General features: G+C 39.1%; 1 protein-coding gene across 1 annotated transcript in view; it reads right to left on the minus strand.

Annotated features, from left to right (window-relative positions):
• Nucleotides 1-2771: 2771 nt before the first annotated feature.
• The window catches only part of LOC139731106 (uncharacterized), a 91896-nt gene continuing 81371 nt past the window's right edge, over nucleotides 2772-13296 (minus strand). Inside the window, exons 6-8 of the mRNA XM_071641986.1 lie at nucleotides 5488-5587; nucleotides 4177-4301; nucleotides 2772-3019 (exon numbers count right to left, since the gene is read on the minus strand). Of these exons, the coding sequence (XP_071498087.1) occupies nucleotides 2772-3019; nucleotides 4177-4301; nucleotides 5488-5587 (473 nt within the window). The remainder of the gene's footprint in view (nucleotides 3020-4176; nucleotides 4302-5487; nucleotides 5588-13296) is intronic.

The following is a 13296-nucleotide window of genomic DNA, read 5'->3' on the forward strand; positions in this document are numbered from 1 at the left end:
CAAGGTTTCAAAAAAAAATATATATATATGTAACTCCTCCGAACAGATGAACTTTTCTAATAGATGTGATAAAATATTGTTTCTAGAAATGACTACAATGAAGAAAGCAAGGATGTCGCGTGTTTCCAAGGTCCACTGAAACTGAGCAAAAAACATTAGCATGATACATTTTAATTGACACTCATGTACATAGTGATACGCTAACATTCCATGTAATTAATCTGTCGTGTTCTTACATTTTCATAATAACCATATTCAACAAAGCCACAGATATTCAAGTTTTACAGACAGATCTGGATACTCCAGGCCACTGACACAGACTGGGTTCCTCATTGCATTTCACAAGTATGAGGGGCATTTCATGAAGCGTTTTGTCAGATATTTCGTCTGACAAAATGTTAAAAGCTGCTGAAATCCTTGCATCTGATTGGTTGACAGCAAATTTGTCCGACAAGTTGTCGGACAAAAATGCTTCATTAAATATAATGCCCCCCTGGCCGATATATTTTGATCAAATTGATTTGTCCCACTTTCATTGGCATTCCTGCAGTTGGGTATTAATCATGGTGTAATTTGCGACTTTGATAGTCGTAGAAGATCTGCAAAAAAATTTTAGCGCCCACTCACACGATGCTGTAATGTTAGGAAAGATGATTCTAGGCTTTTGTCATATCCACTCTCTTCCCCAGCTTTAGCATGACCATGTGTCCATTTAGACTGAGAGTACAGATATTGTAAGAATGGGAAGATTTGACTGAACTACACCAACATAAAGTTATACAGTGCCCGATGTTATGTGATTGTTGTTTTGTCCCCCAGTTGTTTTATTGTTTCACTTGATATGTCACTCAGATAATCATGAAGGCGATTTATCGCCCCAGATTATATTCACTCTCCAGCCTTAAATTGAAATGACACAATAATCTATGTATCCTAAATTGCAGTCTGTGTTAAGCAACATAGACGGTCGACTTTGATGAAGACGCGCCCACGAACCGTTGGACCTGATGAGTCAATTAAAAATTTGGACCTGTAACTCGCTTTGTCGCACTTTTTTTTTTTTGTCTGCCAAAGATGGCGCAATTTGCTATTTTGATTTGGACACCGTCACAGCTTGGCTGTCTCCTTGTGTAATAGAAATACACCGTGTTTACATCTCTTTATGAACGATTGTGTAGATAATTACTTCAAGTAAGGTGTTCTGTTGGAGAAAAAAAAAATCTCACCTTGAATGTTATTAAAATTTCACACGATGGTCAGACGTGAATACAAGTTTGTCTTTGCATAATTTTGCGAGCGTTCTGTGACTTTGTTGTTATGTGTGTGTGCATGTGGGTGTGTGTTTGTTTATTTGTGTGTTTGTTTTACACACTAAACGCAATTAGGAGGAAATACACCTGGGCCCTGTTTCATAAAATTGTTCGTAAAGTTACGAACGACTTACGAGCAACTGGTGATCAGTTCTTGTGGTGAATTATTGAAATTCTAGTAAGTATAGCACTTCGCAACAGATCACCAGTCGCTCGTAAGTTGTTCGTAACTTTACGAACAACTTTATGAAACAACCCCCTGATGTACTTTCATCAGGTAGTTTAGTCATCACAGCAAGCAGCTTTGTGTGTGTCAGATGTGTTGGTATGCATGTGTTTGTATCTTTGTACATGTTGTGGACTGATGTACTTATTGATTCAAATTAATTGTCTGCGAATATTCACATAATCTAATATCTTATTCTCTTGGTCGTATAGATTTGTTTTGATTTTTTTTTCATACTTCTTTCTCGAAGTAAACACCCTATGTAATAGAGTGCAACGGTATATTCATTGGATATACATTCTGTACATCCAGTTGACTAATCTGTGCACACTATTATGTTTACACAGGTTTTTCTTTTCCTTTCTTTCTTTCTTTCTTTCTTTCTTTCTTTCTTTCTTTTTGTCCGCCTGTCTTTCCTTTTCTCTGCCTTCTTTTGTTTTTTCAATGTTCATGTATAAGAATTCACAAATATACGTAGGCTACTGTTTCTTACAAAAATGCATAAAGTATCATAAAAACTTATAAGCTCTACTTATTAAAAGGTTGTTCCTGCCAACCACCGACCTTGCCCGACATTACAAGAACTAATCCATGGAAGACAGAATTTAAAACGATGTAATGAGCATTTTTTATGAAATCAGACACTTTGAACTGGCGGGGATTAGGCCGTCGGGAAAGTTTGCCTTCATCTGGATAACTCAGTGAACTTTCAAGTCTATACAATCTAAAACAGTTACATGTAGGCGCCAGCCTCCACACATCATTTAACCAGGGCTCAACACTGGCGCTCGTCTGGGGCCACCAAAACTTGATGTCGGGCCACCAAATTTCCAAAAAGGTTATCTTCTTGTGGCCCAATCGGGCTGCTGCTAGGATTTGGATCGAAATGGAATGATTATTGTACGTTCCTTATGTGTTTGAGTCCATGCCAAAGTGTGAAATTTAAAGATATTAGTGGCTGCAAAGTACAAGCCCTGCTCTTTACCAGTCCCCTTTATCGGAATCGGAATTTTCAATAAAAAGAAAAATGTGACAGCATTTAGTCTCTTAGTACCAGTGCTGTATACTGACTTTGCGTAATTTCAGCTGTATGTGTATTAAAAACATGCATACACAAAATGAACGGGCCACCAGAGAGAGAGAGAAAAAAAAATAGTGTCGAGCCCCGCCTTGTAGATGTAGAGAAGGATAAACAAAAACATAAACAAATAAACAAATAAAAACAGATAGAGTGATCAGTGAAACGAATGTGATTTGTACAGTTCGTTTTCAACCATTTCCACTTCGGCCGAACGGGTGCTGTCTCTTCCGTTACAACCCCAACGCTGCTGGCCCGGTCGCTCACTCGGGTCGCGGTCTACGCTGTCGGGGTGAAGTTCCAGCCTCCAGTCCGGAGCCTTGCGCACGCTAGCGTACAGTTGGCTGGCTCGTGGTGGCGGGGACCTTCTACCATTTGATGTTGGTGCAGTCTGACTATTATCTCCTTTTAATTAAGAAACAAAACAAAGACAGGATTGAGCACAAGACAAAATAATTATTAAGGATGAAAATCTTTAAAAAAGAAATGTAGATAAATGACGAATGTGATGGTATGATTGTGTATTCATAGTCTGAACAGGTTATTATTTTGTTTTGAATACCGGCACTTCGAAACTGTTTTAACCTTATTTCATATTGGGCATACAAGATGATCTAGATAAGGGAAAATACGTGGTATGGAGGTAAATTCATCTGCATCATTAACCTTACGTGACAAAATGATGACTAATAGATAAAAGAAAGAATTTGCTACGAAGAAGAAGAAGAAGAAGAAGGAGAGGAGCGAGGAGGATTAGGAAATGCTGTGGGAAGAAAGGAAATAGGATATCAAAGAGATTAATTCCATGAAGAGAGAAAGGTGAAATGAAATGGAAGAAACAGAATAAGACGATGACGCTTGTTATTAAAAAAAAAAAGATGGAAGAAAAGGAGGTGGAGAAAAAATAAGAGCAGACAACGAAGGAGTAAAACTAATGTATAGAGACCAAGGCATGTATTCATATCCTAATGCTGCTACTATTATACCATAATAACTTTCGATTACGGCTGGTTTTTATTGCCACTCGAGCTCATTAACTTTTACCAAAAAGACTCATCAATTTCCTTACGAACGTATATTAAGTAAGGAAAACAATAAAACGTACCCTGGAGATCAGGTAGATACAGGAAGCAAAAGCGCACAGATAGTGTATAGATAGAGAATAGGAGAGAGACAGAGAGGGAGGGGAGAGGGAGGGAGAGGGAGAGAGAGATCAAGGGGCGGAAGCATATTTTCATAACTGACTATATGGTTGCCCGGGAAGCGTTTTTTTTAAGACGGCACAGATTGGGGCATGGCGCGTGTTAAACCTATGGGAAAAACGTTGGGATAGGGTTTTTGGTTATGGTTATGGTTAGGGTAAGGGTTAGGGTTGGGGTTGGGGTTAGGGTTAGGGTTAGGGTTAGGGTTAGGGTTAGGGTTTGATGGTTAGGGTTAGGATTAGGATTAGGGTTAGGTTTAGGAATAGGGTCTCCGATAGATTTTTAGTTTCCCCAATCTGTGCCGTCTAAAAAAACACGCGCCCGGGAAGTGCCTCTATCCGTTTCGTAACTGATACCTACCCGGTGACGTGTTTGCGTCATTTCTGTGAAACCAGTTGGCGTAGGCGTTTCTGATGACACGGAATGGTGATCCCATATTGGAAAAATCCGACAAGGAAGTGACTTCTCCTCTTAGCTTCGCAGCCCTAAGAAAGATCACAATGGCATGAATAGAGTCGCAAGTATCTCTTACCAAGTAATGTATATAATGATCCCATATGAGAACCTGCAAATATGTACATATAAAATTTCTTCTGTGAATATTGTAAATTTATACGTAATACATTGTAATCTATATCATATTTGAAAGGACTGGCCTCGACTAGCCTGCATGCTATTGCCGGTTCTTTTTTGCCAAAACTGCACTTCAACTATTGACTGTTGTTACTACGTTGACGATGTTTGTTTGGTAAATAGGTTTCATTTCATTTCATTTCATTTCATTTCAGAGTGGACAAGACTGCAATATTTCAGTTGCTTTCAATTTCTATAACAACAACGATAATGATGATGATGATGATGATAATTATAATAATGATGATGATGATGATAATAATAGTAATTATAATGATAATAATGATAGAAATAATAATCATAATAATGATAATGATAATAATAATAATTATTATCATTATTATCATCATTATCATTTATATCATTATCATAATTGTTATTTCTATTATTGTTATTATTATTATTATTATTATTATTATTATACGTGCCATATATTTTTTATTTTCCAATATTTTTCTATAATTTACTTGGATACTCCCACACTCACCTACACAGAAAGACATCGAAATTCACCTGTCTTTAGACTGAGCATGTTGCTGAGTTTCAGCAACATGTTTCTATGCAATGTGTTTTGTTCATTGTCCCAGTAACACTGAAATATACAAATTATGCTAACTCAAGGAGAAGATGCATTCCAATGTCTTTTTAAATTAAAAAAAAATAAATCATATTAGTAATTTTGTGGTAATTTACGATAGTAACATGGAAAGAATCTTGATGTAGGAGGATTTTTTGTTTCATTGTGGGGGGACGTAAAATATCCAAATAATCCAAGTAGAAATAGTAAAAAAATATATATATATTATAGAATAAATGACACGTATCTAGATATTCACTTGGCTGCATAAGTGATCAGTGAGGGTGTCCTAAACTAATTCAAGTCTACATGCATTTTGCATTGCATATAGGTCCTGTAGCGGCAAAAGCTACGAAGGCTGGCTAATTAATCGAGCACCTGGCAGACAAAGTTATCAAAATAAACAGTGTACTGTTATCATTCCATCGTCGTCTGTTCTCCTGGATGGTGGGATTTCTTACCTATATCTACGATGTACAGCTAGCAGGACGATGATGAAGATGACGGTAAGGAAGAGACTTGTCGCAATGATGGCCGAAGACTCGGCACCTCCCTTCCGTCCTGGCAATATTGGTAAGATGACAGAAGATATGACCAAGAGTAATCGTTTACGACATTTAACTTTCTCGATGTCGTACAACCATCTCGCCATGCCATTATCATTGCATGCTGTAACGTTGCGAAGGGTTTAGAGAGAGGAGTCCTTTTTATTCAAATTCATTAAATTCTTTCGTCGAGTTGTTTTTATTGCAACTGATTAAGATATTGCTCTATACATCGATATAAATAAGCACTGAATTGATCAGTGTTTTAGTAGTATAGCCATGATGACAAAAGATGTCATGGGCATACCTATCATACTCGGGCAGGATTCGAACCTACGACCTCCCGATCTCCGGACGGTTGTCTTATCCAGTGGCGGATCCAGGCGGGGGCTCACCGGGCGAGCCCCCCACCCCCCTCCTTTAATTTTTGTTAGAACATAAGAAATAAAAAAAAATGGGGAGGGGCAGCGCCTGTAGTTGTAAAGGCGCCCCACTTTTACAGAATTCCTGGATTTGCCCTTGTTATCCACTAGACAGCCCGACAGCCAGTGCAGGTTCTTATCTTTGTAGTTGCAGCAGGTACTAGTAGTGGGTGGTAATTATGTATCTGTAATCCTGGTTTCACATTCGTCTTTTGTCGATCATTTTCCAACAAAGTCTACTCAATTTAGTCCTTTGTCAGACATTTTCGTCATTTACAATTCAATGCATCCGTCACACTCGCTGCACACATAAAAACAAGTTTTATCTTTCAGCGATTATTTTTGTCAATTTTTCTTTTAAATTCCTATATCTTTTTTTGTTATGATATCTTGATTATCTCGTTTTTCCTGCATCCGTGTAATTTCCCATATTTAGGTGTAACATAAACACATGTTTTGTACTTACCCCCACGTACCTACATAAGATGTAATGACGTAAAATCAGTAATAATAAAGAGCTCGAGCCCAAATTTCCTGATTTTATTGCATCTTGTGTGAAACAAACTACATATGTAAAATTGTCACTGATCATTTTTTTTTTTCATTTCATTTCATTTATTGTTTCTGCATGGTGTAATCAATCAATGAATCACATTCGAAAACATAGACATTGATTCATCATTAATCATGGCTGACTTTGCAAATGAAATGCAAGAAAATCATCGTGAAGGAAACCAGAGATATGATAAAAGGAAAAATAAAATGAAAACACCATCATGACCATACAGGAGGATCCCCATTGAGTATTCAAAGCCGAGCTTTATAATATTATTTGGGGCCTCATTGAATACGCAAAGAAATAAAGTTTGAACAAACGATCGACTTACTTATACTACGGTAAACAAAGTATTTCACACAACAAACCATTACTGATCTAGTACGCAGGTGATGTTCAGAAAAAAAAAAAGAAAGGGACAGCTATAAGGGAAGATAATGAGAAGAACAAGAGAGAAAGAGATAGAAAGACTCCTCGTTCACTGTACAATACACATTGTTTAGTACGATACACTATAGGCCTACACGTGCCTGGAAATCGTGGATCACTGTTTTCGTTTGTGTGACAGTACACGTTTGCTTCTGTGTGTACTCTGATTAGGGTGTGTTTGTTTATGTGCATGTCATCATGTGTGTGTGTGTGTGTGTGTGTGTGTGTGTGTGTGTGTGAATGTTACTCCTAAATGTGGAAAAAGTGAACTGTTACAGGAAAAATGGAATAACCAAAAAAATCACAACAGAAAAGATTATGTGAAGAATTTAAAGGACAATTGACGAAACTGATCGCTAGAAGCATTGAAAAGACAGAAATGCATTTGCTGTTGTGTGTGCAGTGAGTGTGACGGACGAATTTGGAAGTGTCAATGACCAGAATGTGTGACAATAATTGTTCAATTGAATAGACTTTGTTCGAAAATGATCGACAAAATACGAATTTGAAAATAAGATTCCACGGCATGCTATTCCACATTCCTCGAAATGAGATTGAACTACAAACTTGTTGAATTGAATGACAAATGTTTGAAAATGACAGGGAAACCCCAAGTACTGTTATATTGGAAAATACGTTATTTACGATTCAAATGCACTTGGAAAATGCAATCAAAACAGGGAGTCGCCCAGCATTTTGACGAGCTCTACCGCAGTAAAGAAATACATGTTTTCCACTACTAGTATTTGCACAGCGAAGGGGGAAACGAAGGAACGGAATTTTTAACTTAGGCGCACGTGTATTACCTTGTTATTTGATTTGATTTGCTTTGATTTGATTTATTGGTTCCTGCATTGTTGTAAATGCACATGATTATGTAACATTTTGTTGGTATCATACATAAATATCATGACAAGCTGTTCACAAAGTAATTTCGTCTCCATTGGCTAGAAAACGTAAATAATAATGAATGATACAGAAGGGGAACAGTTTAAGTGTAGCTTGTTAATGTCTGCGGTCCCTTTTTATGGGAAAAAATAAAAAAGATATCCCCAGGATAGAAGAAAGGAAAAAAAAAAGGATAGGAGAAGTTTGTTCGCTTTTACGTAGTAGGTTTACACAAAGTTATATCACCTGGATCACTGATCAGCAAGTCATAATTATTTCGTCAGCCATGTGGAGATGAACAGCTTTGTAAGCCAGGTCATGCATGGTGGGTAATATGGGGCCCATTATACATGAAAGGGATGGTACAGTATTGGTGGAGATGATTATTGGGCTTTTAACTTTTTTTGCGATACAAAAAAAAAAACACTTATGAAATAGTACAAAGCATATCATTATAAGATGAATTCAAAGTTTATTCGGTGAAAATCGGGTTTGGAATGGCTGAATCATCCAAAAACAAAGTAAAACAAAGCGATATCAATAAAAAGTGGGTCCCACATTTTATTAGGATCGCTCTGTTTTGGATATCTCAGCCATTTCAAAACCAATTTTCATCAAATAAACGTTGAATTCCTCGTGGAATTACATGCTGTTTCATATTACATAAGAAGTTTCTCATTAACTCGCCAAGAAATGTTTACTTAGGAACCCGAGTTAGGTCTCAATCAAAACAATACGTTCCCTTTAAAGTCTTGCACGTGTACGAGAGATTTTTCGCTCTTAAGACACATGGGTTATGGGAGACCTCATGTAAGGGTTTTTTCTTCTCTACATAGCTGCATGTATACGTATGAGCGACTTTGGCCCTTCTGAGATTTGTATAAAGACATGAATCATGTGATGACTTCATGAAACGGACCTATGGTAACGTAAACGATTTTAAGGGTGGCGATATTTCCACGAAGGAATTTCATGTACAGTACACTTACAATGAAATATCAGTAATGTCTCTGATATCTAAAGAGCTATTACGTGCTTTTTTATTGCTTTTTCAACAGAGTACAATGTGGACTTCAAATATCACAGGGAAGAAAGTTACAATAGATCCGGTGTGTCTGACAGATATCACATGAGCCCTCACCATTTTAGGATCATGCAAATGAAATTTGTCAGATTGTCCTGAAGGAATAGAGTGTAATAACTACCAGGTGTTACAAAAACATTTCCCACTTTGGATCCTTGATAGTTCAAACACTATACATCAGATAACACTGGCAATCATATGAGCAATAGCTGAATAGTGTTCAATTTTGGTGGAGGTAATTTCGAAATGAAAGCATGATTAAGTTTCATTAAATTAAACATTGATTTTTAGTTAGGTTTCAGATTTTGCTCTATTTTCAACCCTATGTACAAAACTGCAACTTTGCACACAAGTCAATTGGTGTGTATGGGATTGTGTAGCTGACACCCAGACAATGATCCCGGACAATGACCAGGAGTGGAATGTCCATTATTTATTCATGAGGAATTCCACGTTCACAGCTAGTCTTTATTCATTCTGAAATGTGGTGTAAGCAAGCACATGGAAACATGTGCTGACTTTTTTCATGTGCATGCATTTCATCCTTTGCCATGAATTCAGAATAGCAGTGCGCAGGGCGATCCGTCATGAATAATTGATAAAGCATTCATGTGCCTTAGAGCAGAGCTCTGAACAGGTGGTATCCATGTCCATTGTTCAGGGTCATTGTAAGTACACACTCACATACACATCATTGGTTCCTGTATAAAGTTCAGGTTTTGTACAGAGGGTTAAAGTTTGATAAAAATCTGTAACCTAACTTTGAAACTATTCATGGATTTCGTGAAACTGCTATAGGTTTTCATATTCAAATCACCTCTAACTGACTAAATTGTACACTACTCAGCTGTTTCTCATATCTGTGACAGTTTTATCTGATATACAGTTTTCGAACTATTCAGCATTAAAAGAAGGGATTTTTGTGACATCTAGTGACTCAAGTATAAGACCCCGTTTACAGTGCGGGGCTGGGCCGAGCCGCGGCCGAGCCCAGCCTCAATTGCGAGGCCGGGCTCCGCAATTTTGTCCGTTTACACTGCCGGGCTCGGCCGCGCTTTTGATTCAAACCTTTCAATATTTTGTCTTAGTGGCGATCTGCTTGTAAACAAAGGCAATTTGGTATTGTCTGGTTTTCAGACCCTTTGCCAACTGAATTCCGTGTCGACGAAATCACCGTTTGGGCAAAGGCCTTTTCCGAAGGAAAAAATCCTCTACAGGACAAAACCACCTTAAACTATATTAGTTTTCGATGTTGAGGGGGTTAATATCCTGAACAACGAAATAGTACAGGCAGAGGCTTTGGAAGCCAGACTAAAATTGGCCGCGCATTTGGCCGAGTTTACGTTTACACTGAGAAAAGGCCGGACTCGGCCGCGGCCGAGTCGGGCCTGAGACCACCTCCAGAGCGTGGCCAAATGCGAGGCCAATTTTGGCCTCGCATTTGGCCTTTTGCGTGTAAACACTGAAGCGGGGCTGTAAACGGGGTCTACGTCCTTGTTTAACTGAAATAGTGAGGGGGGGGGGGGAAGGAAAATGGCTACTGATCGTTATGTAAGCGAAACAGTTATAACGAGTAAGTTTCACCAAAAAAAAAGTAATCTCTTTTTATCTTGAGTGTTATCAATATAAGTTCATACAAAATAATACAGGTTATGCAGAATTATAGAAGTATAAAACACAAAGGAAGGGAAATTCCTTACTTAAAGCAAACAATCATAACACAGTGCTTATATAGCGCATATCACCACCGTAGTGTCTCTATGTGCTCTAAGGGAGAGGGATGAAAATAGAAAGAGGAAAATGTAGTGTACAATGTATGTACCATAGATGCAAAACCAAACTTATTCATAATACTTTTTAAACAGAAACGTCTTGAGAGCAGTTTTATACTTTAACACTGTGGGAGCTTCTTTTATATAGAAACATGGAACAGCGTTCCACAGTGTGGGAGGAGCATGAGTTAAAGATCGCTCACCATAAAACTTTGTTGTGATAGCAGGACATTGGAGAAGATTTTTTTGAGTTGATTTTAGATTACGAGGGGGGCATACCTTACCAAGAACTTACTGATATATTCTCTCGTCATTGAATGCCGGCACTGATAAGTCAGTAACAGTATCTTAAAAACTATACTTGACTGGTCAGGGAGCCAATGTATCTGCTTCAAAATGTGAGAATTCTTCTTCGTGAGGGTGATCAATCTTGCAGCTGCATTATGAACTGTCTGGAGTTTATGTAGCTGTGAGTCTTAGATATTATACAACAAACTGTTACAGTAGTCTAAATGACATATAACAAAATCCTGAACACGCATTTTAGTGGTCTTTGCATCCAAAAGCTGACGAACTTTTCCAAGTCTATATAAAGCGAAGGATGCCGATTTACATTTCTCTGAAACAATTTGTAGTACGCTCTTTAATAGCGTATCACCAGCTAACAGCGGGAATACTAATCAGAGATGTGCAATTATAATACGTTGTACTGAATCCACAAGTGCTGCTAACTTTTCAGCCAGGGAAAACGGAGCCCCATTTCCTCGGCTAAGGCGTGGTTGTATGGTCTATAAAAATCGTGCAATTTGTTCAGGACATCTTCTGAGATGTTCGGATGAGGTCGCCCTTTTCCTGGTTGCATACATCGGAAATCTGGCCTTTCCGTCATGTTGGCGCAGAAGAAACCGCGTTCTGCGTCCTGGATAAAATGTGAGCGCCTGTAAAATGTTGGTAAACCCAAGAAGCGCTCAATATCTCGCATGATAGGAAACGGATCCTCTGTAAAGGAATTCCCGTCAATGAAATGAAACTGTTTGCGCTGATAGACACTTTGATTGAGCACAGACCGGATAGTCTCAATGTATTTGCCCAGCCTAATAATAGTTTTTTCACTTTCAAGTTGGTGGGTATCTGGGTTGAAAACTGTCCTCTCAAACGTATTCCGGAATATCTCGCCTTTGAACATGTGTTCAAATGGCCTACTGGTATTCGTTGGTGCCCCTGAACGTGCGAGAATGTGTATGAAGTCCGAAACTGCTCGTTGTACAGGGTCTCGAAGAATGATGAGGAACTTGGCGTCTTCGGGTAGTACAGGTTTCAGGGCGAAGAAGATCGTTCTGGAGCCTGTCAGGAACCCGACGCTTCTCGTCATGGAGAGTTGAAATTGACTAGAGAAAGGCATCTTACTCACCCATTTGTTGACGGACGCATTATCGACATCATCGGCTGGAAATTTCAGTTCGTTAGATATGGAGATCGCTGGATGGAGGTCGAGGAATTGGATGAGTGTTCCCGTGCCGCATTTCTTGTAGCCAGCTACCATAGCACCTGGGATCCTACGTTTGCATTGCCTCGCAGCCCGGAGTGCTTTCGGCAGCGGTCGCTTTAAGGAAGGTTCGTATATGTAGCACTGCTTAATGTCGGCTGCTCTTGATGGAGTGTTATTCCTTCCGGCGCTGCTTGAACTCTGAATGCTGTGTTCTTGCAGGCGTTGAGAAATCGAAGTGAACTTGATCAGGTCATGCTCATCACGATCTCCGTTGACGATAGGGGGCCTTAGCAGCACTGTATCAAGGACGCTTTCGGATGTGCGCAAGTATGAGTAAGTAAGAAGGGTGAAGATAGCCATACACAAGATGACGATGATAGGAAACTGACATCCACCCTTCCTGGAAAAGGTTGACATGATCGAGCTACCAAAAAGACACACGTCACAGTGTAAAAACGGAAATACGCTACCCCGTTGAGTGTCCCAAAATATGTCTACTAATCTACTCGATCAGCATGAGTTTGATAAGTCAGTAAAGTATCAGGTATGATAACGCGCCTCGTTGGGAAGTGTTTTTCGCTCGGAGCTATAAGCGTTTCCGAAGGCTCACGTTAATAACGTCTCAAAACATAATGATAACGTGTTTAACCCCGTTCCTCCTGCAATTCTCCGAGAGCTTCTATGCCCCTTTAGCTGGCCATACGCTGTATGCTATCCTTTTTGACTGTCGATAAAGAACACAACACAGAAGATGGTAATCCGGCCGCCTGTGCGAAAGCAGAGAAGCAGCGGCCAGCTTACTTTATTCACTTTCCGCAGTCAATATCGATCGGGCATGAGTGCGTAGTGCCACAATATGACCGGTTTACCCCCCCCCCCCCCACACACACACACACACTTTTCTTTCATTAGCATTGAGGATGACGCTCACATTTAAATTTTTCTTTAGAACTCAATAGAGTGGGATTATTACAAAGAACGGGATAGGTTACCAGTCTCGTCCAGCAAGACAACAACACATAGCCCAGGGTTTTGGCATACTTCATACAGATGTGCTTAACTGTGTAGGATGCAAAGTCTTTTGT

The sequence above is a fragment of the Diadema antillarum genome, unplaced genomic scaffold, assembly GCF_040938485.1.
Source record: "Diadema antillarum isolate AM-2024a unplaced genomic scaffold, OU_Dant_1.0 seq00000357_RagTag, whole genome shotgun sequence".
NCBI lineage: Eukaryota > Metazoa > Echinodermata > Echinoidea > Diadematoida > Diadematidae > Diadema > Diadema antillarum.